Source organism: Lycorma delicatula, chromosome 1, assembly GCF_047948215.1.
Source record: "Lycorma delicatula isolate Av1 chromosome 1, ASM4794821v1, whole genome shotgun sequence".
Lineage (NCBI taxonomy): Eukaryota > Metazoa > Arthropoda > Insecta > Hemiptera > Fulgoridae > Lycorma > Lycorma delicatula.
In genome coordinates, this window is record NC_134455.1 from 196989825 (window position 1) to 197016025 (window position 26201).

General features: G+C 31.9%; 1 protein-coding gene across 5 annotated transcripts in view; it reads left to right on the plus strand.

Annotated features, from left to right (window-relative positions):
* Positions 1-26201, plus strand: part of GLS (glutaminase) — a 102564-nt gene that overhangs the window by 42809 nt on the left and 33554 nt on the right. For all 5 annotated transcript variants that reach the window (XM_075369749.1, XM_075369758.1, XM_075369766.1 and 2 more), the window contains 4 exons: positions 8307-8436; positions 10550-10677; positions 18935-19050; positions 24292-24413. In XM_075369749.1, the coding sequence (XP_075225864.1) occupies positions 8307-8436; positions 10550-10677; positions 18935-19050; positions 24292-24413 (496 nt within the window). The remainder of the gene's footprint in view (positions 1-8306; positions 8437-10549; positions 10678-18934; positions 19051-24291; positions 24414-26201) is intronic.

Here is a 26201-nt window from a genome sequence, read left to right on the forward strand (position 1 = left end):
GTAAGTATACCAGGTTCATTTCTGAGCTTTAGCTAGTTTGTTTCTTCTTATTTGGATTGAGGTTTTTTCATTTAGGTTTGTTATTATTTCTCCGAGGTATTTAAGTTGGGTTATTGTTTTGATTTTATTACCATTTATGTTTAGTTGTTTTAATCGTGTTGGATTTCAGGACATAATTATGTCTTTTAGAATAATAAAATTGGCCAGAGGTCCATTTTATTTACAGTGTTTTGAGGTTCGAATATCTGTGATTTAGCTTTGTCGATGTTGTTTGCTAGCAGTGCCAAGTTGTCAGTGAAACCAAGACAATATGTTTTGATTTTTCATGCTATTTTTACTTTGCTGGGCATTTTTTGAGCCATTCCCTCATTACTATTTCTTGAGTGTAGTTGAATAATAACAGTGAGAGACCATTGCCGTGGCACAATCCTGCTTTGATTTCAAATGGTTCTGAGAGCTCACCTCTGAATTTTACCTTCTACTTAGTGTTTGTGAGGGTCAGTTTTATCATATTTATTAATTTGGTATGTATTCCAAGATGTCTTAGAATTTTTAGTAGGGATTCTCTGTGGATGCAGTCATAAGATTTCTTGAAATGTTATCACCACATTTCTGTTTCTTTTCCTGTTGCAATCCTTTATTAGCTTGAGATTCATAATCTGGTCTGGATAACTCCTACAAGGTCTGAAACCTCCCTGATATTCTTCTAATTTTTTCTTGAGTTCTGAACCGTTCCTTTCGAGGATTCTTGAAATAATTTTGTATGTTATTTCTAGGAGTGAGATTCCACTGTAATTGTTATGGTCTGTTTTGTTCCCTTTTTTGTGTAGCGGATGGATGAGAGCTGTCATCCAGTGTGATCTTCTCCCGCTGCTTTATAACTCTTCATCTCACCCAGTACTTGATAGACTTCTTTTATTTTTGGAGAGTTAATGTTTTCTGGTAGTGTTGTTATTGGGGTGTGGTGTTGAAGTTTAGAAGTTCTGAGATTAGGTTGTGGTTTCTGCAGAGGTCAACAAGTCTCTGTTCATTTTTGTTTGTTTTCTTTTGGTCAAGCCATTTTCTGCTGATGTCGTGGTATCTTCTTTCTCTGCCTAGTTGAGCATTGAAATTTCTGATTAATTTTTTTAACATGGTGTTTGGGTTTATTATTTATAGTCAGGTTGAGCAGATATTAGAACTTTTCTGTTTCTTTATAGTCTTTTGGAGAGTTAGTTTTATTATTAGTGGGTACATGGGTGTTTATTATAATATAAATTTTATTAGATGATTTTAGGGCAAGTGTTAAAATTCATGGGGATGAATTATTGTTTAGAGTTTATTATTTTGAGGCTGACTAAAAAGCCTGTTCTAAATTTTGGGACATTTCTCATCACGCTCTTCACAGGTATACCTTAGTAGAGCCTATATCCTTGAGATTCCATGGCATCCCGGTCAGTGTTTCTTATTTCCTGCAAGTCCATGATGAGAATTTTGTGTTGGTCCATCAGGACAGTTATTTTTAGTTTACCAGTCTGCATGAGTGAGAGTTTACATTGTGTGTGGAAATGTGATTTGCTATGGTTTGATTTTGGAATATTTTTTTTCTTGTTCGGGTGTATAGTGGTGAAGCATTCCAATGCTTTTGATCACTTGTTATCTTCCAAATGGCAGTCCACCATATCCAAATACTGCCTTCTCTGAACTCTGGCTGTTCCGAACGCTCATCATCAGTCAAGCTGATATGACAATGTTAATTCAGCTGCCCATCTTTCACTGTGGCAAATGATGGTACAGAGTCCCCATAAACAGCATCCAACTTGGTTTTAATTTGTGTAGGCGTATTGCCTTTCAAATGCAAGTATTTAATCACGGCACGATATTCAATTTTTTCCATTTTCACAAAAACACTCACGATGACTTACTCAAATGATTATCAAACAACTAAGCATCAAAAATGGCTGAAATTTTAGTGAGTACCTTTCAACGCATGCATGAATACATTCCCTAACTTTTGTTGTTGAGTGCTGTCATCTGCATGTTGAGGCTCAACACTTCATAGACAACCCTCATATTTACATGGTGAACCAGTTGGAACCATGCATGCGGGTTAGATTTCTAGGATATGGTTTGACCAACAACTAATATGGATAACACATTTGAAGGAGCTAAGGTAAAATGTCTAAAATTGTTAGACATGCTGATGGTTCTATGTAATACCTGTTGAGGAGATGATCGTGTACGCATGTTGCGCTTCTACTGAGCTCTGGTCTGTTCCCATTTAAACTATGGCTGCGTATCTTATTCATCATCACGGGCACTACTCTAAAGATGCTCGATGCAGACCATCATTCATCCATCCGTGTTGCCACAGGTGCATTTCACTCAAGCCTCATGGTAAGTCTGCTGGTGGACATGGTGAGCCATCTCTTTGGAGTAGGTGGAAGCAAATAATATGCTGCTAGGTGGCTCAGATTAAAGCACAACCCACTCATCCAACCTTTGATTTGGTATTCTCCAACCAGCATATTAATAAATACCAGGAACAGCTGAGATCTACTGCTTTCCTAGGCGTAAGAGTACAGTACCTTTTCTCAGTTCTTAATATACAATTACCTCCAGTCCTTACTCCATGTTATTACCCTCCTTGGTGACCTTCTTTCATTAATTACCGCTTTGATCTTTGTCAGTATAATAAAAAGAAAACAAGTCTGGTTATTTTGTGAAACAAATTTTATAATATTATAAATAGCACGAATCCCGATGTTACAGTTTATACAGATGGCTGCAAAAACATTAATTCTGTCATATATATACTTTTGTGATAGGGAACAGATTGTACATGTTCAACCTCCATAGCATCACCAGTATTTTTGTTGCAGAGATTTTTGCTATTAAGGCCTTAAGTATAATTAGCCCAACATTTCAATATGTACTTGTTTGCTTTGATTCCATGAGTGCCTTACAAGTGATTAGTGATGTGTACTCCAGACACCTTGTTGTTTGGGAGATTTAGTGTTTCATTTTGCAAATGACTAGATGTGTAATAAAACAGGACCTTCTGCTGGATCCCCAGCCATATTGGAATTTCGGGCAATGAGTGCACAGAAAGTGCGGCAAAAGAGCTTGTTTTCAGCCTACTTTTACCAATTGTGTTGCTTCTAACAATCTTTCCTGAAGAGGAAAGTTCATAATGAGTGGCAAAATGAATGTGGTGCTACTATTAACTACAAACTTCATTCAATTAAGCACACTTGTATCATCATGGAGCAGCTCCTCATGCAAAAATAACAGTCAAGAGGAGGTAATTATTTACCATTTACGAATAGGGCACACTAGGCTCACTCATGGATCTCTGATGATGCAACAAACAGATGCACCCCTTTTTGCTCGCTGCAACTGCCAACTAACTGTGCACCACATCCTTGTGGATTGTGTCTATTATGTGGCATTGCGTTGCAAGTTTAAACTATGGACCGACATGTGAAATATGTTTGGGAACAATGTAGTGATTTTTTACAATTTATAAAGGCTGTGCATCTTGATTCAAGAATTTAATTATTTATACGGCCCTTGTTGACTGTGTATACTGTTCGACATATGCCAGATGTTAATTTTTATTCTTTTAACTTACTTTTTTAATGTAGTATCCACTGTGGTTTATATTTCACTTTTACCTTATATTACAGGCTTTCCCATTTTAAGAAATATTTTTACGTTGTTAGCTTTTAGTTTTAATTTAATTTTCAATTTTTAAGTTTTTTTATCTACAACAAATATATCATACTGGGGCAGTGAACGCATTTTTTGCCCTGGAAAAAACCTACAACATGAACTGTGTAGCAATTATGTTAACTATCTCCCTGGACTTCCCCTCTTTAAACCTCTCTGATTTTTAATGTATAAATAAATCATAGATTAATATAATCATTATAGATTTAAGAAAACATGGAATTTAATTATCTCAGTGTGAAAAGAGGATTGTCACTAGGCTTAATAAAGAAACAAACTCTTCTAACTCCCACTAAGAATCCCCTTGATTAACAGTGAAAAGAGTATTGAGCAAGACTGTTAACTACTCATCCTTACTCACTATACATTACTTTTCTGTACCTTTGATCTCTTTCCCATTTTTGGTTTTGTGGGTGCAGCCCTACCTGCTAGTTACTGTATGATGAAGATATCAAGAGAATTCTTGACATCTCAAGAAGAGCCAATACATAATTTGTGTATTTCTGGTAGTTGCATGTAGTTGGTAATGTTAAAGATTTCAGTTTCCTTGCTCTTTTTAATGCATTCACTGGGGAATATCTCCTTGGCAGTGTTTACTAGGGTGAATGTCCCATATGTATTTTTTTTTTTTTTTTTAATTTACTATGAGTATCTAAAATTAGTCTGAAGTCAGCATAATCTGTTGGCAATTGTTTGAACTATGTTACAGTCAGACTATAATTTATAATGTTTTCCTTGTTAGTGGCACAATAATGATTAAATTTTTTTATAAAAAGTGTGTGCATATACTTTTTTTATATAAAAACAGTATGCTACACAGTAGACTACCTCACTGAGAAGTCAGTATATTAAGTGAATCCTCTTTATCACTATCTGCCTTCCAAGAAATGACTCATTTTCATTCACCTTTTGTCATAAAGATATGTCATCTTTTGTCTTTAATTTAGAACAGTCTTTTGTGCCATCTCGTATATCTTTATGTATCGCATTATTAATACTATTTATTTTTGATGCAAGACATATGAATTTAATAATACAGGTTTAGTTATTTATTTATATTTGTGGTTGAATGTTCTTTAAAATGAGTGGAGTAAAGAGAAAAAAGTATAACAACAAGGAAACAGAAATTGAAAGTAATAGAATGTCTCGATAAAGGTGAATCTGTAAAACTTATTAGTGATGAACTAGGTATTTGGATAACTATACTTAAAAAAATTAATGAAGATTATTGCACACAAATTGATTCAGAGAAAGTCCTATTAAGCCTATTAAGTTGCCAAGCTTTTTGACACCTTTATTTTACCAAGCAGGGTATTTTGACTACAATTTTGGGGTTTAGTGTACTATTTGTTTTTAGATTCTGTTACTTTCAATGAATAGCTTTATTTAGTATTGAAATACAGTTTTTCAAATTATTAAAAGTATTTAAACTGAACATAGATGCAAAGTACAATAAATGTTATATCATTCACAAGAGAAATTCAATATTGGACACCTGTAAAATTAAAACTGTATACATTTTTGCTGTCATTGCAGCAAACTAATACTTGTCCTCAAAACAACAAATAACATTTTTGAACTGTTCATTCAGGTACATTGTTGCACAACATGCACTTCGCATTAACAGTTTCATATCTGTGTATATTGCAAACAGGTTTCTTGCACATTACACAACAGAATCTTGTTTTACAATTTTCATCCCCCTTGCAATCTTGACATCGCTGTGGTGTTGGTAACTTGGAATTCTTCAGTTGGATCATTGCTGTTGAAATTTCAATACCACATGCTTTGAGTGCATCTTGTATGTCCTTATGAAGACTTGATATTTCTAGATCTTTCCTCCATGTCGCCTTCGCTGAATCCAAATGCCAGCTCAGTCTTGAGGAGTTTCCATCAGCTCCGATTATTCTCCTGCCACTCAGGAAGTATTTATGTGTGCAGAATATATGCATTCAGTGCTGCAATATCTACAATCTCCATGAAAAGTCTTAGTGGCCATCGCCTGGTTCCTCTAACATAGCTGTATTCTCTTGTCATTTTGTCTCAATTATCTACAGCATCTTTAGTTTTGTTGTAATGGAGTATTATTTCAAGTTTGTATTCACTTTCTTCACCACTCACTTGCCTTTCATGATGCTGAGTAGAGAGTAAGGTTACCAACTTGCCCTTTTTGGAACATAGGAAACTATGTTGTGAAACCAAACATTGAAGAAGTTCATTCTTAAAAATTCCTTTGCAATTTATTTCTTATTGGAATGCAGGGTACCAACCAGTGTCAACAATGGAAAAATTAAATAACGAAGATGAATGAGGGAAATATTTCATAAAACCTTCATTTTTGACACATAAGAAGATAAAATATGTCATACCAATTGGGGTAATCTCACAGTAAGTGAAAACTTACATCTGGAACAAGTCTATAGCAGACTGAATTTTACATGCTTACCAGCAAAAACATTTGACACTGGCTGTTAAAAGCCAGCTTCAGGATTCTAAAACAAGGAGATATCACAGTTCTATTATGTTTAATGCCTATGGACATAAGCTTCCTCTTCTTGTCATTAGAAAGTTTCAGACATGCTGAGCATTATAGAACGTAAATGTTTCATCACATTCAGTCAGGTGTAAAGGCCATATGTCCACTTGGATGATTGAATATATTTTTAAGGATTAGTTTGCCAATGAATTTGTTTCTAAACTGAAAACATTTGAAAAACTTAAAAATTCCAATTAAGGCTTTGGTATTAGAAAATGTGCCTACCCTGAAGGACTTAAGGAATGTGGAATAAATTTTTTTTTTTCTTCCACCGCGTATGACAAGCATCATCTAGCCAATTGACTAAGGAGTCATTGAGTGCCTAAAAAGATGCTACAATGAAAAGCTGCTTTTGGGAATCCTAAGTAAAGTAGAATTAGAAGGCAAAGGACTTCTTGATGTTTTAAAAACTATTAACATAAAAGATGTCATTCAAGTAGTGGCCAAATCTTTTGAAGAAGTACCAGCTTGTGTAATTGGAAAATCCTGGAGAAAAGCTTAGCTTATTGTTAAAAAAGCTGTTGAAACCACTGCAAGTGAACCTCATGGCAGACGATGAAATTCCACAAGAATCTGAGCCAGATGATTAAGTGACTGTTAAATGACTGGAAAACTGCCTAACACCAATCAGCAACAAATGAAAAATATTGAAGAATGTGTTATTGGAAGTGATAACATGCAATTTTAACCTGTGAAAAAGAATAATTTTTCTAAGCAAAATACTGAAAAAAATGAATTTATAAAAGTACATGTTTATGAATTTGTAATGTTTTCTTTTGAAAACAGAGTTTATCTGATCAGAAATATTTTGTTTTCATTATCGTGTTCAGAATTAAATATTTATTAAGATTTTTTGTTGATATCTTTTGAAATGATTCTTTTTATTTCAATGACTTAGGTAGTTAATATCAATCTCCATAATTTTATAATGTTAATTGTATTTTTGATTACTTATTTTATTCATTTTTTAAATCCATTTTATATATATTTATATATATATAATAATTCTATATGTATATAATCAATTTCACTAAGGGAGTGACATTTAAAAGCATGTAAAATGTTTACATAAAAATAAATAATAGTATAATTAGGAAATGTTTAACATCTTATTACTTTTATTAATTAACTATTTGGTATAGTACATAAAATCCATCTGCTACCAAAATCTCCTGTCTGTGAAACACATAGACAGTTGAAAATTTCAGTGATAATCACTTCTGCACAGATCTGTCACAGCAACACAGCATATCCATAGGACTACTAATTAATTTGGTTTCAGACAATTTTCTCCTAAGCACATGGGGCAAATTAATATGATTGTTTTCAAATCACCGACAAATACACTTGATTTTGACAATACATTTTTTAGATTAGGAAATCCATATTCCGGTATGATGCAATGCTTTTCATTTCCTCAGTGACTCTGTTTTTCAGTTCTTTATTTGATCTTTGTTTCTTATAATAAACCTTTGCTTTTAAATAACCCCAAAAGAAATTGCATAATTTAAATTTCAAGATTTTGATGTCCAGGTAACAGTGTTTGTAATAAGAGATGTATTGCCAACTTTTTGAAAACATAATTTGTCTTTCTCTGAAAATAAGATACTTAATATAATTAAATTTTGAAATAATAACCAAGGGTTTTCATAAAACTTTTGAATGAATTTTATAAATAATTTAAAGAACATTTATAAATGTTATAATCTTTTTTGATCATCAGTGACCAATTTATTCTTATTGAACATACAAATCATGAATTCATAGTAAATGAATTAATATTGCACAAACTACTTGTTAATGGATATTGACAAATGAACTGCTTGAATGTAGAAGATTGTATGCTGTGCCTATTACCCCCCCCCCCCCCCCCTACAGATTAACACAAGCATTGTATACTCATACCACACTTGTGCTTTAGAATTTCAAAATTTCTTGTATTAAAGCTTGTCATGTGGGGTGGTAACATCTCCACAATAGTTTTGTTAATTGACTGATCCATAAAATGTTTTGTAATATTAATTTTGTATCTTTCTGTTACCTTTTCTTTTTTTTCCAGTGTAATTAATCCAAACCTAGTATTAATATCAAGGGCATTTAGACATAATTTCATTATTCCTGATTTTCAAGGTTTTACAAAGTATATTGAAGAATTTTACTGGAAATGCAAAACTAATACAGAAGGAAAGGTAAGAATATTGTATTTAATGGTTTTTGTTACTATCTAAGCATTAGTCTTTTCTATTGGAAATAGCATTTGTGAAACAAAGATTTTAGTAATGGCTTTTTTAGAAATCTATATATATTTAAATTTGTTGATTATGTAAAATAAGGTAAGTTCTTCTATTAGGAAATTTTCCCTTTTAATTGGTTATCTCATAATTATCTATTATTGGTTGTCATAGTAATTTTCTCACTGGTTCTGATTCTTATCTTAAATTGATTTTGCATTTCTGTGAATTCATAGGAGGAACATTGCTAACCAAACATTCTGGGACTAAGGAACAAGAAACAATGTCATATTATACTACTCGTTATTCAAAGATTTGATTCATCTGGCTCTAAAACTGCTTGACATGGGTTTCAAATTTCTGCATACCATTGTAACACTTCATCTCATGCATTCTTTGTATGTTGATGAAGTCAAAATCAGGCTGCTTTCAGCTATAGCTTTCATTTTGACAACAGAAGCAAGGGTATAAATTCAGTAGATAAAGAAGTAGTAAAAAATTATGAATTGACAAACATATGCTGCTGAATGATTTGTGGTCTTGTGCAGAAGGAAAGTCACATGTGCAAAAGATGATGGAATGATTAGGTTGAATGCAGGAAATTAGCCTATCTTAATAATCTTTAAAATATTCTGCAGTAATTGTAAACTTCTTGCACAAGCTTTTTTGTGTTCTATTCGTGGCTATAAAATAAAAATATTGGTTTCAGGAAACTAAGTTTTTTGTCATGGTGAATGTTCATCAACCCAATGCAGCTTTGGTGCCTTAATTCTGTATCATTCACAAAAGACTATCTTTTCATTATCTTGAAATCTGTATTTCTTCTAATTACCTTGTAGAGAAAAGTTTTTCCTTTTGACGTCTCAGAAATTTTAGTGCTTAGCAACTCGTTCATGATTTGCTTTCAAGAGGGAAGACAGAGTGGATTGTGCATACAGTTTTGATTTGTTAAAATCTTCATAGCATACTTTTTTTGTATGTGCACTTCTTCTGTTATTGTTTGAGACATATCTGTCAATGCTCCTTGACCTATTAAATAGGTTGTATTATTTTTGGCTCAAACTGTAATCTAGCAGCCACTGTAATTATTATCTTTTTCCAACTTTCACCTCTTTTAAAAACATATGCCACTGAAAAATTTGACCACATCCATCTAAGCCTCTTTGACCATATCTGCAGCCAAAAAAATCTGTTAAGACAGAAGAATTTTGTCGTGGCACATTGTTCTTCCGTTATATTGCAAATTGTTTGACAAAAATAACAAGTATGATTTGCACAAAATGTCCTTGTTTGACAACAGCCAAAACTGATACAATCTTGGAGGATTTCTAGTATGTAAATCTGTTTAACCCCAGTGATTGTATAAAATTTATTTGTTAAACTTTTATAGGACTACACTCTATATATTTAGATTGTATATTTTTGTATAAATATATCTTTTCAATTTTACAAAAATAAAATTAATGTTGAAAAATCTTTTTTTCATATGGGAGAGAGTTACTATTGTTAATGTATGCATTGTGGACTACCCACATCCTGCTATGAATATAAACAAACACTGGACCAAGTGATCAGAAATTGGCTATCAGCACAGCAGTATGCAGATCAGTGAACTGTGAAGAAAAAATGCCTACAAGAACAAATTTACAGTCAAATTAAAAGATCACAAACTATTAATAACACTCTATATGAGTAAATAATAGCATTCTCTATAATAGCACTATGATCATGGTCATTAAAAGCAATGGCCAACTAACTGAAAAGCACCCATTTGTCTCACTTGGCTGAGACAATATTAACTATATATTAAATCATTTTAAGGGAGCCGATATGTATTTCAAGCTTATCGATAGATAACTTATTTATTTAGTTTTTTCTATTTATTTCATCTGATTTTTCTTTCAGACTAAAAATGTAATATTTATCTATTAAAAACCTTTGTAAAACATTACAAATTTATTTGAAATTCTGATTTTTTTTATTATACACCTAGTTTCAGTATTTTTAGAAATGTGAAGAATTTTGTTTCAGTTAGATTTTTTAGTTATTAATTAGTTCTCTCTGCATGCAGGTTGCCAGCTATATTCCACAATTAGCAAGAATGAACCCTGATTATTGGGGTGTAAGTGTTTGCACTATTGATGGCCAGAGATTTTCTATTGGAGATGTTAGCATTCCATTTACTCTTCAGTCCTGCAGGTATAATCATGAAAAGCGAAAAGCATTTTTAAATTCATTACTTAAAATGTATGTATATTTTTTATTAGAAATTATTTGTAACTTTAATTTAAATTTACCTTGTGCTGGTGACCTGCATTATGATACAGTCTGATAATTCCAGGCTCATACAACTCCCAACATATGAATAATAATCAGCTGTGAAGTAAGGATAATTTTATCAGTCAATGTTATGAAGTAGCTGTAAGAATTTTGTTAATGTGTTAATAACATTAATAATAACCCTTTATTTTTATAAATAAAATGCAAAATCAAACATGGAGTTCAACTGAATTGCATAATTTTATAAATAAATATTTCTATTAATTACAAAACATAAATGTTCAGGTTATTAAAAAATTCTCTCATGAATTATTGCTTTAGTCTTGGTCAATATTTTTTTTTAATATTATAAATAGTATGAATCGTGATGCTAGACATGATAATTCTGTTGGTTGTGCTTTTGTGGTTGGCAATAGGATGTACATATTTGGCCTTCCCAGTATCACTATTGTTTTTGTTATGGAGCTGTATGCAATTAACAAGGCCTAAAATATACTTAGCCCAACATTCAGATATGTACTCCAGACACCCTGTTGTCTGTGATTACAGTTTTATCTCTTAAATGGCTCAACATAATACAACTGTGAGCTTCTGCAGGATCCCCAGCCATAGGATCAGGATGACACACAATCAGGATCCCCAGATTGTGTGTCAAAAGAGGCTTGTTTGCAGCCGCCTTTCACTAATTGCAATGTTTCAAATGATCTTGTTTATTTTCTGAGGAGTGTATTTCGTGATGAGTGGCAAAATGAATGGAATTCTACTATCAATAATAAACTTCGTCCAGATACACTTTGTGACCACTTACACTTTGTGACCCTGGAGCTCTTATAGGAATATCCATTGTGAGGAGGCTATTATTTGGTGTTTGTGAAAAGGACACACTAGGGCTCAGTCATGGATATCTGATGACTTAGATTAATGCACCAGTTTGTGTTCGATGCGACTGCCAACTGACTGTACACCACATACTCGTGAACTGCATCTGTTATGTGGCATTGCGTTGGATATTTAAATATGGGACTAGTTTCAGAAATATTTTATGTCTTATCAAGTTAAGGTCATTCATCAAAAATGTAATTATTATGCTATCTTTTTCTTCTATTTATGCCATTTGGCATATGCCAGATTATATTTTTGTTCTTTTGTTAAATTTAATTTTTGCATTTATTTGTGATTTTATTTTGTTTTTAGCATATAATAAGGCATTTTCCATCTATACTGTGTATATATATTACTTTTGTTTATTTTTAGGTTAATCTTTTAAATTTAATTTTTTATTATATAAATATTGTGTTTGGGAACTAATGACAACACTTTGTTTTGCAGTCAGGAGAAAAAAAAATTCTCCCAGTTCATTTTGCAGTATCCTTTTTATCTCTTCCATCATCATGGTCTCCGCTCTTATCTTTTCTCTCTATCTTGTCATTTCCTTTCATTATATGACCTACACATTTCCATTTCCTATTGGCTTGTAATTTCATTGTTAATATAGTATAATTTAAATATTAAGAATGAATTGAATAAGAATTTGTAATATTTCAACATGTATTCTCAGGCTGATTATAATTTCCTGCATATTGCAGTGAATCTTTTCTAAAAAAAAGTTTTTTCAAATTCTTCATAGATATTGCATTTTGTATTTTAAATATTTCCGCTGATAATTATTTATGTAAATAATGATAGAAACATAATTACATGTTGCATTATAATCCTAGTAATGTCATTATTTTCTGGTTCTTAAATAATCTTCTGCATTACATCACAGGTCCCACAACTATTCTTAAATTTTCCTTTACAGCCACAATGATTCCGGCACAAAAGTTGTCTTAATTATAATTTCCAAATTAGATGATAGAAAGTTAATGCAAGCCCCTCTCAAGAGTTTTCTGTCTTAAAATATTTTAAAATGTTTGTATGTTGCGTAAAAAATTATGTTTTTAAGAAGTGCACATAATTTTATGTTGTATTGTATAAAAATTACTGCAAATCTTTTAAATAGTTTTATATTAAAAAAAATTTAATGATAAAAAATGAAATATTTCAATTTTTCTATTAATTTACAGTGTGATGTTCATTTTAAGTTTTAAAAAGCAATAAGAAGAAATCTAAAAATTGCTCAGAAGTAGATTAATTTTGGTTTATCATTATTCTTCAGAAAATCTTCTGGCATTTAGTTGATCAAACAATCCAAATCACTTCATTGAAGATTACAGTTTATATGAAATGCCTGTATCAAAGATTATATTTTTATTTGTTCAAGTTTCTACTTAGTTAATTTTAGGGCTGATGAGAGCTGAATCACTCGGAGGCATTCCTGGGAGAACAGAAATGACTTTCTAGATTTGTAAGATTAATCAGGATGATAAAACATTGAATTGCATCTTTATTATGATACTTTAATTGGATTCATTATTTTACTTCTCAACACTTTTCAAAACAAATGGCTACATGATTGTTATCTGATGCTGCTGATCATATATAAGCTCAATTTTTTTGTTAAAAAATTGAATAATATACAGGGTTATCATAAAAGAATGGTGCGGTTTTAGTAATTCATAGGAAGATTGTAGGGAAATTTCTAGATGTTATATTGGTATCCCTGAAAGCCTCCAACCCAAAAGTTTGTTTATTAGCAGTTGTAACCACAACGTCAGTTCTTGCATTGTTGTTGCGGTGAGTTTAGTGAGTTACTTATGTTCTCTGATAAAGACAAAGCAAAGTGTGTTTTATTGATGGGTGAATTAAAATCCGTAATTTTAGTTCAATGTGCGTTTCGACATGAATTTGGAAGAAATCCACCACACAAAAATAACATAATACGTTGATTCAAACAATTTGAAGAAACTGGATCAGTTAAACAGAAATCAACCGGCAGACCAAGTGTACCAGACGAAACGGTTGAACTAATTAGACAATCGGCAATTAGAAGTCCTGGGAAGTCCATCCCCCATCGAAGTGTCGAATTAGGTATTCCAAAATCAACAGTTCACAAAGTTTTACATAAAAAACTGAAATTACACGCTTATAAAATCCAGATACTGCAGGAATTGAAACCCGATGATGGTGTAAAATGTTACAATTTTGCTGTTGAAATGTTTGACAGAATAAGTGAAAACAACTAATTTTTAGATGATATAATTTTTACAGACAAAGCTACATTCCATGTGAATGGATGTGTTAACAGACACAATTCACAAATATGGGGCTCTGAAAACCCACACGCAATTATTGAGAAACAACATGATTAGCCTAAAGTTAATGTTTGGTGTGGTGTGATGAAAAATCGTGTAATAGGGCCTTTCTTCTTTGCTGAAAAAACAATTAATGTAGTTGTGTATCTTGACATGTTAACCAATTATTGCTTTCCTCAGAGCTGGATGAACTCGAAAACATTCATCAACATCAACTTCATTTCCAACAAGATGGTGGTCCCCGGCACTTCAATGCATTGGTCACGAACGCTTTGAACGAAAAATTTGGAGATCAATGGATAGGCCGGCAAGGACCCATACTTTCGCCTCCAAGGAGTCCAGACCCGACACCTTGCGATTTTTTCTTGTGGGGGTACATCAAAAGCGTTGTTTATACACAAAAATTCATGACCTAAACCACTTAAAAAACAGGATTAATGAAGCAATGACAACCATTAACAAAGAAATGTTAACTAATGTTTTGAGAGAAGTTGAGTATCGTTCGGACATTTGTCGAGCGACTAAGGGGGCACATATTGAAATTTATTAATTATGTAAAAAAATGTTTGAGACGACAAATTTGAAAAATAAAAAACATAAACTGTAAGTAAATCTGTTTTAATTTAAACCATGTTCAAAACCGCACCATTCTTTTATGATAATCCTGTATTTACTCTCATGCTATCATCTGAATGCTTTATTAAAACTGAATTTAAATTAAAAGTTATTGATGATAAAAAATAAATAAAAAAGACAAATTAAGATTTACATTTTTCCCCAGGGAATTATGAAAGAAAATTTTCTTCAAAAACTCAGAACTTAAGGTCAAAACCTGTTTTTTTTTTTTTTTTCTTCAGTCATTTGACTGGTTTGATGCAGCTCTCCAAGATTCCCTATCTAGTGCTAGTCGTTTCATTTCAGTATACCCTCTACATCCTAAATCTCTAACAATTTGTTTTACATATTCCAAACGTGGACTGCCTACACAATTTTTCCCTTTACCTGTCCTTCCAATATTAAAGCAACTATTCCAGGATGCCTTAGTATAAGTCTGTCTCTTCTTTTAACTATATTTTTCCAAATGCTTCTTTCTTCATCTATTTGCCGCAATACCTCTTCATTTGTCACTTTATCCACCCATCTGATTTTTAACATTCTCTTATAGCACCACATTTCAAAAGCTTCTAATCTTTTCTTCTCAGATACTCTGATTGTCCAAGTTTCACTTCCATATCCTTTCAAAATTCTTTTCCTGACATTTAAATTAATTTTTTATGTAAACAAATTATATTTCTTACTGAAGGCTCGTTTAGCTTGTGTTATTCGGCATTTTATATCGCTCCTGCTTCGTCCATCTTTAGTAATTCTACTTCCCAAATAACAAAATTCTTCTACCTCCATAATCTTTTCTCCTCCTATTTTCACATTCAGTGGTCCATCTTTGTTATTTCTACTATATTTCATTACTTTTGTTTTGTTCTTGTTTATTTTCATGCGATAGTTCTTGCGTAGAACTTCATCTATGCCGTTCATTGTTTATTCTAAATCCTTTTTACTCTCGGCTAGAATTACTATATCATCAAATCGTAGCATCTTTATCTTTTCGCCTTGTACTGTTACTCCGAATCTAAATTGTGCTTTAACATCATTAACTGCTAGTTCCTTGTAAAGATTAAAAAGTAACGGAGATAGGGAACATCCTTGTCAGACTCCCTTTCTTATTACGGCTTCTTTCTTATGTTCTTCAATTGTTACTGTTGCTGTTTGGTTCCTGTAAATGTTAGCAATTGTTCTTCTATCTCTGTATTTGAACCCTAATTTTTTTAAAATGCTGAACATTTTATTCCAGTCTACGTTATCGAATGCCTTTTCTAGGTCTATAAACGCCAAGTTTGTTGTTTTGTTTTTCTTTAATCTTCCTTCTACTATTAATCTGAGGCCTAAAATTGCTTCCCTTGTCCCTATACTTTTCCTGAAACCAAATTGGTCTTCTCCTAACACTTCCTCCACTCTCCTCTCAATTCTTCTGTATAGAATTCTAGTTAAGATTTTTGATGCATGACTAGTTAAACTAATTGTTCTGTATTCTTCACATTTATCTGCCCCTGCTTTCTTTGGTATCATTACCATAACACGTTTTTTGAAGTCTGACGGAAATTCCCCTTTTTCATAAATATTACACACCAGTTTGTATAATCTATCAATCGCTTCCTCACCTGCACTGTGCAGCAATTCTACAGGTATTCCGTCTATTCCAGGAGCCTTTCTGCCATTTAAATCTTTTAATGCTCTCTTAAATTCAGATCTCAGTATTGTTTCTCCCATTTCATCCTCCTCAACTTCCTCTTCTTCCTCTATAACACCATTTTCTAATTCATTTCCTCCGTATAACTCTTCAATATATTCCACCCATCTATCGACGTTACCTTTCGTATTATATATTGGTGTACCATCTTTGTTTACCACATTATTAGATTTTAATTTATGTACCCCAAAATTTTCCTTAACTTTCCTGTATGCTCCGTCTATTTTACCAATGTTCATTTCTCTTTCCACTTCTGAACACTTTTCTTTAATCCACTCTTCTTTCGCCAGTTTGCACTTCCTGTTTATAGCATTTCTTAATTGCCGATAGTTCTTTTTACTTTCTTCATCACTAGCATTCTTATACCATCCATCAGCTGCAATATATCGTCTGAAACCCAAGGTTTTCTACTAGTTCTCTTTATTCTGCCTAAGTTTGCTTCTGCTGATTTAAGAATTTCCTTTTTAACATTCTCCCATTCTTCTTCTACATTTTCTACCTTATCTTTTTTACTCAGACCTCTTGCGATGTCCTCCTCAAAAATCTTCTTTACCTCCTCTTTCTCAAGTTTCTCTAAATTCCACCGATTCATCTGACACCTTTTCTTCAGGTTTTTAAACCCCAATCTACATTTCATTATCACCAAATTATGGTCGCTATCAATGTCTGCTCCAGGGTAAGTTTTGCAATCAACGAGTTGATTTCTAAATCTTTGCTTAACCATGATGTAATCTATCTGATACCTTGCAGTATCGCCTGGCTTTTTCCAAGTGTATATTCTTCTATTATGATTTTTAAATTGGGTGTTGGCAATTACTAAATTATACTTCGTGCAAAACTCTATAAGTTGGTTCCCTCTTTCATTCCTTTTGCCCAGCCCGTATTCACCCACTATATTTCCTTCCTTGCCTTTTCCAATGCTTGCATTCCAATCTCCAACTATTGTTAAATTTTCATCTCCTTTTACGTGTTTAATTGTTTCATCAATCTCTTCGTATACACACTCTACCTCATCATCATCATGGGCGCTTGTAGGCATATAGACGTTAACAATCGTTGTCAGTTTAGGTTTTGATTTTATCCTTATTACAATGACTCTATCGCTATGTGTCTTGAAATACTCCACTCTCCTCCCTATCTTCTTGTTCATCACGAAACCTACTCCTGCCTGCCCATTATTTGACGCTGAGTTAATTACTCTAAAGTCGCCTTCCTCTTCCCACCGAACCTCACTAATCCTACTATATCCACCTTTACCCTATCCATTTTCCTTTTTAAATTTTCTACCCTACCAACCTTTTTTAAGCTTTTCTAACATTCCACGCTCCGACTCGTAGAATGTTATTTTTTACTTTTCTGGTGACCCCTTCCTTAGTAGTCCCCACCCGGAGATCCGAACGGGGGACTATTTTACCTCCGGAATATTTTACCAAGGAAGGCGCCTCCATTATTGCTTTTGAAAATGCAGAGAGCCACATTTTCTTGGAAAAAAAAACAGCTGTAGTTTTCCATTGCTTTCAGCTGCGCAGTACTCAGAAAGAAAGTTGAGCAGTACTGAAAAAGCTGCTGCCCTCTTTCAGGAATTATTCCTTAGTCTGGCTCTCAACAGATACCTCTCCGATATGGTTGCACCTTCGGTCCAGCTACTCTGTATCCCTGAGCACTCAAGCCCCCTCACCAACGGCAAGGTCTCATGATTCATAGAAGAGGTCAAAACCTGTATTTTGGTTTAATTGTGTAAACCAGAATCAGAAATACTGATCAAATATCTTTCTTTTCTAGATTCCCAGGAATACCAGCATAGCTGAAAAAGTTTCAAAATATTTCCAGTAAAGACAACAGCAGAGAAAATGCGGATGATTATGCTTGATTATGCTGGAAATTATATCGAATGACAAAGTTTTCTCTTTTATGTAATATGCTAAAAAAAAAATCCTTCCAAGAGACTTGAGTGAATATGTTAGCACCCAAGAGAAAGAATAAATAGAACTCCAGTTAATGAAACATTGAGTGGATGTCACCAGGTGCTCTTCTTTGAAGACATTAATTATTTTTTACAATTTATGAGGTCTCAACTAAAATTCTAAAAGAGACGTTAGCAGTTGAGAAACATTTGACCAAGGTTTAATACTGGCCTTATATCATTACTGCAGTCATATTGGGCTGGTCCCAATAAAAGTTCCATTTTTTCTTTAAATTCAGATGAGATTGATATTTAATGTATATAAATAAATTACTATTTTTAATTAATCTCCTCTTCATGTTGTAGCTGTTTTAGTAGAAGATATGCTAATCATCACTCTGAGGATCATAAGAATATTGGTAAAGAATATTTGTAATAGATATATCTTAGAATCTTGTATTAGTATCACAGTAACTTAAGAATGTACAATTTTTCTGTGTAATTCCTTCTTATTGAATTTTGTGATATAACTTATTTGGTCAGGAGTTAGAAGAGGTTTATGAACCATGTCTAATTTAAATGTGTGCTATGCGGGAGCTCCTTGTTTGGATGTTATGCACTGTTTTACAATAGTTGATTATATACATTCAAAATGTCTTCTCTGCTAATCTCTTGTAATACATATTGCTTATGTGATGGTTTGTCATTGCTGTTGTGACACCTTTACTGATAATAATATGTAAAATTATGTTATAGAAAAATATAATGTTACAGTAAACCTTTAACTTATGGAATTGCACTTGAGCAACTTGGACAGGATGTTGTTCACAGCTATGTCGGACAAGAACCTAGCGGTCGGAATTTCAATGAACTTGTTCTGGATTATAACAGTAAGAATTAATCTAAATTTAATCATGATAAATATTACTTCTTTCTATTATATAATATGATTACAGAGATGTAGGTGATCTGATGAGACAGTACTCCCAAAAACGGCAGAGCAATATTTTATTAAATATTAATAAATTTTATTAAAAATCAATAAAATATTTGGTCTAAGTGCAGTTCAAAAGTGGAATAAAGATGATATGCATGTGATGTGAGTATGAGAGCTTAATTTATGATAGTTGAAAAAGACTGCTTTGATACCATGTAATGATTGCTGAACGGCTAGGTGGTACAGGATATAGAATGCAGGTTTAAGTGTTGAACAACCTATACTTGTATGACAAAATTTAGTCCTGAAATGTGTAAATTAGGTTTTGAAGGTAAAAAAAATTTATAGATTTTAGTGCAAGATTAGGCAGTCTGTTGCATGTAATAACCAATACGATTTTAGACAACCTGTTATGAGACAAGCCACTGTTATGGAAAGGAAATAGCCATTTTCAAGAATGAACATTTCATGTTGAGAGTACTGGAAAAAGTGAAGAGTAAATTGGTTTCCCATTGTTGAGCCAAACATACAGTTTAACATTAGCGTACTAAGCCTCTATAGTTTCACATTAAACCTAATAAAATTACTAGGAAACATTAGTAACAAAGTGTGCATCATTTTTTTTTCATTACTGTGTTCTTATGTGTTATATAATTATAATAAGGTGAGTTCATAGAGCTTTTGAAAGAAAGTTGCTATTGCTGCTTTTTGAAGGAAATGTTGTTAAACTAACGTTAGTCAATTATAGGTTAACTAATCAGTCAATTTTAGACTGATTCTAATGTACCAAAGTCTTTACAAGATGACTACCAGAGTAATTGGGGTTGTAGCATATTTCAAAATAGCTTAATCGTTACGGGAGAAATATAATAATACTGGTCTTCTCAAAATTTTAATATCTAATATATTACAAAAATTTTCTGACTAATTTGTTTGTTGATTTCAACTACAGTATTGAAATTATAATATCGTGGAGGAGTTTTATGTAAATTGGCATATTTGTAAATTATTTATAATTAGCCGACTTTAGGATATAAATTCATTTTGATTAACTACTGTCAGTTACAGTTCAAAATAAATAATGCAATTTTATATTTAAACAATGTTCATACATGCATTATAAAAAATTTAATAAGGAAATTTATAAAATATAGGTATAACAAATAAAACGTGTTATGTTTAATCGGAAGGGAGTGGAGTAAGTATAATGCAGACATGTCTGCTCTTATCTGCAATACAGCATTTAAATCTTATTTAGTCTAGCTTTACTTTTCTTACTGTTGTCTGCCTCAGTGAATTATTAGTATGCTTTTATATTTTAATCATATATTTTAATAATAAAATGATTTGTCAGATTTTATATTTGCTAACAGCATAACTGTAAAAAAACATACAGGAGTAAATTATCCAGACAACTTTTGTTATTGTGTTAAATTTATATTCAAAGATTAAAGAATGACTACTACTATTTTAATTGAAATGGTTTATAAATTTTATTTTGATTGTGCTTGGGATAAAATTTGGCTATCTTATGTTATTTAGATTTTATGTTCAGTTACTTCAATTTTTTCTAATGTTCACATTCAGTTTCTCCTTTAACCATGATATATAAATGAACTATGATCGAATGAAAATCAGCACTTGTTACACATACTGTATAACATAAACCTAAAGACCATTCCACTGACTGCTATTTTTGTCTTAGAAATATTATTACTGTATTATTATACCATTTCAAAAATAGTTTTTAACTCATTAAAATATGCGAGATAAAAGCCAGTCATCTTGCAGAGAGGTACTGCCTCAGGATTTGCACAACTACCTTTATCTAATCCAGTAGAGACAAGTACAAGAATCATCTGATAGTGAAGCGATGATATAGAGAATGTTGAAGAATGTGTTCTGTAGCTGATGAGAAATCCCCTCATTTAAACCAGCAAAATGAATATAATGATTTAGTTAGTGATTTGAAGTTACTAAATTATCAATTGATCTTTTGGGATTTAGACCACAACAATGGAATCTTTTACCTGAAAAAACAAAAGTTAGTATGTTTGTAAAATTCTTTTAACTTATTTTATTGTAAAAAATTCATTGCGTGTCCTTGTGTACATATATTGAATGAATGCAAGAACATGGATTTCAGAAAGATAGCTTTAATTCTATTTTTAAATATAGATTTTGGACATATAGTGTGGATTTAGACTTGGAAGATCCTGCATGAATAACGTTTTTACAGTTAAGCAACTAAAGAGAAAAGACTGGAATATAATTTTTAAACTCATTTAACACTTATAGATTTTATAAAGGTTTTTGATTCTGTACATAGAGATAAAGTTTGACATATTCTAAGACCCACCTGGTTGGTGTAGTGGTGAAGTTGTCATTGCAAATTAGCTGATTTTGAAGTATAAGATGAAAGTGATGCAAGAATTCTTGCCCAGAGATCTAGAGGCACATCAAAATTTCTGTAGTAGCTTTTGGATATGATGAACACTCAACCCAATTTTCTCATCTATTTGATGATGTCTGAGAAAGCCCATTACAATTTATCTAGCTATATAAACAAAAAAAAATTTAGGTTCTGCATGCCTCACAATCCTTATCAGCTTCATGAGTAAGCTCTTCATAGCAAAAGTTACTGTTTGGTATGGAGAGTGTTGTCTGGGTGTTGTTGGTCCGTATTTTTTCTGAAAACAATGCAGGCAACACTGTCATGGTCACAACAGATTGTTATGTTATAATATTGCATTGCAACAGTTTATAACCTGCAAATATATCATAAGAATATCAGTATGCAGTCGTGGTTCCGATAGGATGGTGCAACTGCTCACGCAGCTTGAACATCCATGACAATTTTACGAAGAATGTTCCCAGAGCACCTTGTTTCCTGGTTTGATCATATCAGTTGAACACCTCATTTGCCTGATTTTTGGGCATGTGATTTTTTTTATGGGAATTCCTGAAATCCAAAGTGTATGCAACATACAGGTCAGCAAATATTCTGGAAATGAGAAACAACATTCACATTGAAATTGAGGCCATAATAATAGACTGAGTAAGATTATAGAGAGTGAGCATTCTCATGCCAAACATTGCATTGCCAACAATGATGCAGGACACCATTGAAGGACATAATTTATAAAAAGGGATGTCTGTAAGGAATAGTATGAAGTATTCTTTCAAACAGTGTACACTAATAATATGTAGTTGTAAAACTTCATGCTTAAATGTAATGTTTAAAATGGGTCACTTTTACTGCCAAACCCCTGGTATTCTTTATTAATAGATGAAAATGCAGACAATGTTTATGTTTATTTATTACTTTTAATGATTATTATTCTTGACAAAAATTAATTTTCACACACACAGTCACAACACAATCAACAACACATAAATTTGATGTGTGCACACAGTCATACACATAGAGTGACTATAAATTGTTATATTGGTGAATATAAACTCCTCTATTTGAGTTATCTATGGTTAGATTATCATAATGAAGTTGTTTATCATAATGTAAGTTATAAATATCACCTCCATTTTAGTGGGTTTGATATGCTGATATGCTGAGGTTCAGTAAGATAGGCAGTGAGAAACCAATTTATTAACTCCTTATTTTTCTTAATAAACCTGATGTTTTTATGTTCACTATTGAGTTTGGTTATTATGTTAACCTTTTTTCAGGATTTACTTGTGACTTAACTAAGTTCATCTATAATTATAAAGGATGGATTTGTAGTCTTAATTTAAGATGTAATGCAGATTTATAGTGTTAACAAAATCACTTAAATGCTTAAAAAACATTTAATAGAATTACTCTGATGGTGTAGATGAATTTTGTTTTATCTATCATTGTAATGATTTGCATAACTGATTATTCAGGAATAGGTTAACGGATCAAATACTTCAGTGTCATTTACTATTAAGAATGAATACATTGTTTTAATTGACTCAGTGCATTTTAATTCTTAATTTTTTTATCCAGTTATTTAAATAAATACTTGGTCAAATTTTTTATCAAGAGATACATGTAATTTATGAAATATAATTTTGTAGTCTTTTACTGTAAGAAGTAAAAACAGCTAAATTTTAGATTTCATTTGTTTCATTTTCTGAATCTGATAAAATGTTTGCCATGGTTTTAGTCAACTGTTCAATGATTTGATGGACTCAAATTTTCCTGAAGGTTTTTCATTCCCTTTTGATAAAGTTTGTTGTCCCTTTTTCTGTATGAGGTCTACCTATGTTCGTGATGATTCTTTTAATGATTCCTTTAACTTATTTCACTGCCCATTTCACTTCAGTTTTAATCCTTCCAGAGTTTTTACTGTTATTTTGATTTTCCTGTAATGATTGTATGCTTTAAATATGTTTTTCAACTTTTTGAAAAAAACATTTTTTGAAACAGTTCTATGTAATTTGTTTATATAATTAAATTAAAAAAAATTAATCTGTGCACATTATGAAAAAAGTAACACGGCAGCATTTCAACATTAAGTGGCTTCTAGTAAAATTTTTAAATTGTAATTTTAGAGTTTGTAATTTTTTAGTACCTGCTACTAATTGATTAGTTTCTTAACTCCTTACCAGTCTTTGTCGGAATATTCCAACATCAACTTTTTGTCTAGTTTTAATAAATTCTCTGTCATAATATTCTGTTGTTTTATGTAGTTTTTTTTTTTTTTTATATAGTATTCTGCAATGATAGATTATGCTAGTTGTTAGTTTTAATACAGCCTAAAGTGAGGGATTTTCAGTGTATTTGGTCATAATCAGCTGATCTGGCTGTAATAGCGAGTTGTTTATTTACTGTGTTCTGTGTAGTCACTTTCAGCACTATATATGAAATTCTATAAATATATCAGTATATAAGTATATAATTATGTAAATATTTTGTGAGTAAGTAAAATTATAAAGCTAATACCATAAATATTTTGTATATACGTGTGACTGAAATTCTGCAAATATTGCATATGTTTGTGCGCGTGTGTGTGTAATAAAATACATTTTGCTTGTAAAAAATTGTTTTTAAATTGTACATTAGGTCATTATTAATCAAATATGTACAATAAACAAAAAAAGAACAAGATAACATTCATTTCTTTAAAAAAAAAGAAACCAGTTAGGTGTTAATATTACACAGCAATTATATCACTGCAAATCTATAAAAATGTTGTTTTGTTACTTGCAGAGAAGCCTCATAACCCGATGATCAATGCAGGAGCAATTTTAATCTGTTCCCTACTGAAAACACTTATAAAGTCTGAAATGACTTTGGCTGAAAAGTTTGACTTCACAATGAATTATTTTAAGGTATTGCTTATCTTTTGTCGCATTAATTTTGATATTCATCTGTAATTTTTTTTTTTAACTTTCATTTACTTAAAAAAAATTTACATCTGAATTATTTCTATGAATTTTAATATATGCATGGTAAGAAAATATCTTTTTGATTGAAGCTTAATGAATGTTTTATCATTTGCCATACTACTTATACATTCCTTGTCTTTCAATTTTCTTATTTTTCCTATAAAGTATTCTTTCTTTTGAAAAGTATTTTTGCTAAATTTTTTGCATAGCAATTTAAGTCCTTAAGTAAAGTATAATATGCATTTACATTTTATTGTATGATTTATTTGATTCAATAAATATAAAATAAATTTATCTTATTACACTTATTAATCACATTCTGTTTGAAGATAAGTATCTCTGCAATTTGTGATTATTCATTTTCATTTCAGATTACAGAGTATAGCATTTAAATTTACTAATTTTTAAATTAGGGTAACATTTATTATTAACCACAATAAATACAGCTTAACACAATTAACTAAGATAGTATCTTGGATTTACAAAATAGACTCACATTTTTACGATGTTCTGTGTCACAGTCAAAGCATTGCTGCCATCTCTTAGGACATTCGCCATGATGTGATGTAGAACGTGGTGCATAACATTCTCAATCTACTAATAAATAGCATTTTTTAATGCTGTTAAAAAACATGAGGCACTGTTTAGGTCATTGTGCATTTGATACAGCTCTACATCTGTTGGCAACTACATCAGGGATGATGTGAGTGAAACCTTGATCTTTCAAACACCACCTTAAAAAAAAAGATTGCTACAGTAAGAACTGGTTAATGGGAGGGCCATTGAATGTCACCAAACCATGAAGGAAGTCACCAAGGAATGCAGCATAGGATTTTCAATGAGAGCCATGCTGTACGTACTCTGGCACCTTCCTCTTGAAACCATGCTCTTCCTTTATTCCAGTTGTGATAAACTCAGTGGAAGAAGGTTTCCAACATATGGTTATAATTTTTAATTAACAGTGTCATAGAGACACCATCATCATCCTCAAAAAGTAAGATATAATTTCCTGTGATAGGTCTGTGTAGTAGCTGTTTTTCACAGTTGGCATGGATTTGTAGGCATACAATATCAGCAGTATTATTTCTATATTGTTGTTGAGTGAGAATATTACTTTATTACTCATGATGAGGCACCTGTTTTGGTCATCTTGCATGTGATACAGCTCTACATCTATTGGCAACTACACACTTAACTGTTTGTGCAGAGCAGTTAATTCCTAGACAATTTTCAGTTTATATTGGTTAAAATGTGTAAAATTCATCCCACATCCACTGTCCATCAAATTCAAGTCTTGGGAATTCCATTGAATTGATTAATGTGGACTCATCCCCAAGATTATTCTCCCATGCTTGATATTTCCAGCTGACTGGACAGTGTTTTGATAAGTAGAGGCTTTATCCTATACAGATCCAGTCTCACTCCACTGATGCACCCATTTGGCTAATTATTTTTCTTGAAGGTGCAGTTCGACTATGCGATCACCAATAGAGTTCAATAAAGTTTTAATGAAGTCCAGTAGAAAAATGAGTTTCAATGGTCCAATAGAGTTCTTGGACTGATAACTTTTTCATGCAACCAGTATGTAAATAGTTCACTTTCAGACAAGTCATATCTTGGCCTAATGGAATTTTTCATGTATGTGCCATATGCAACCTGAGATCCATTTGATTTTTTTGTATTTACTCCTTTATTTATTTTTTAATTAAATTTTTTTTTATGAAACCCTTC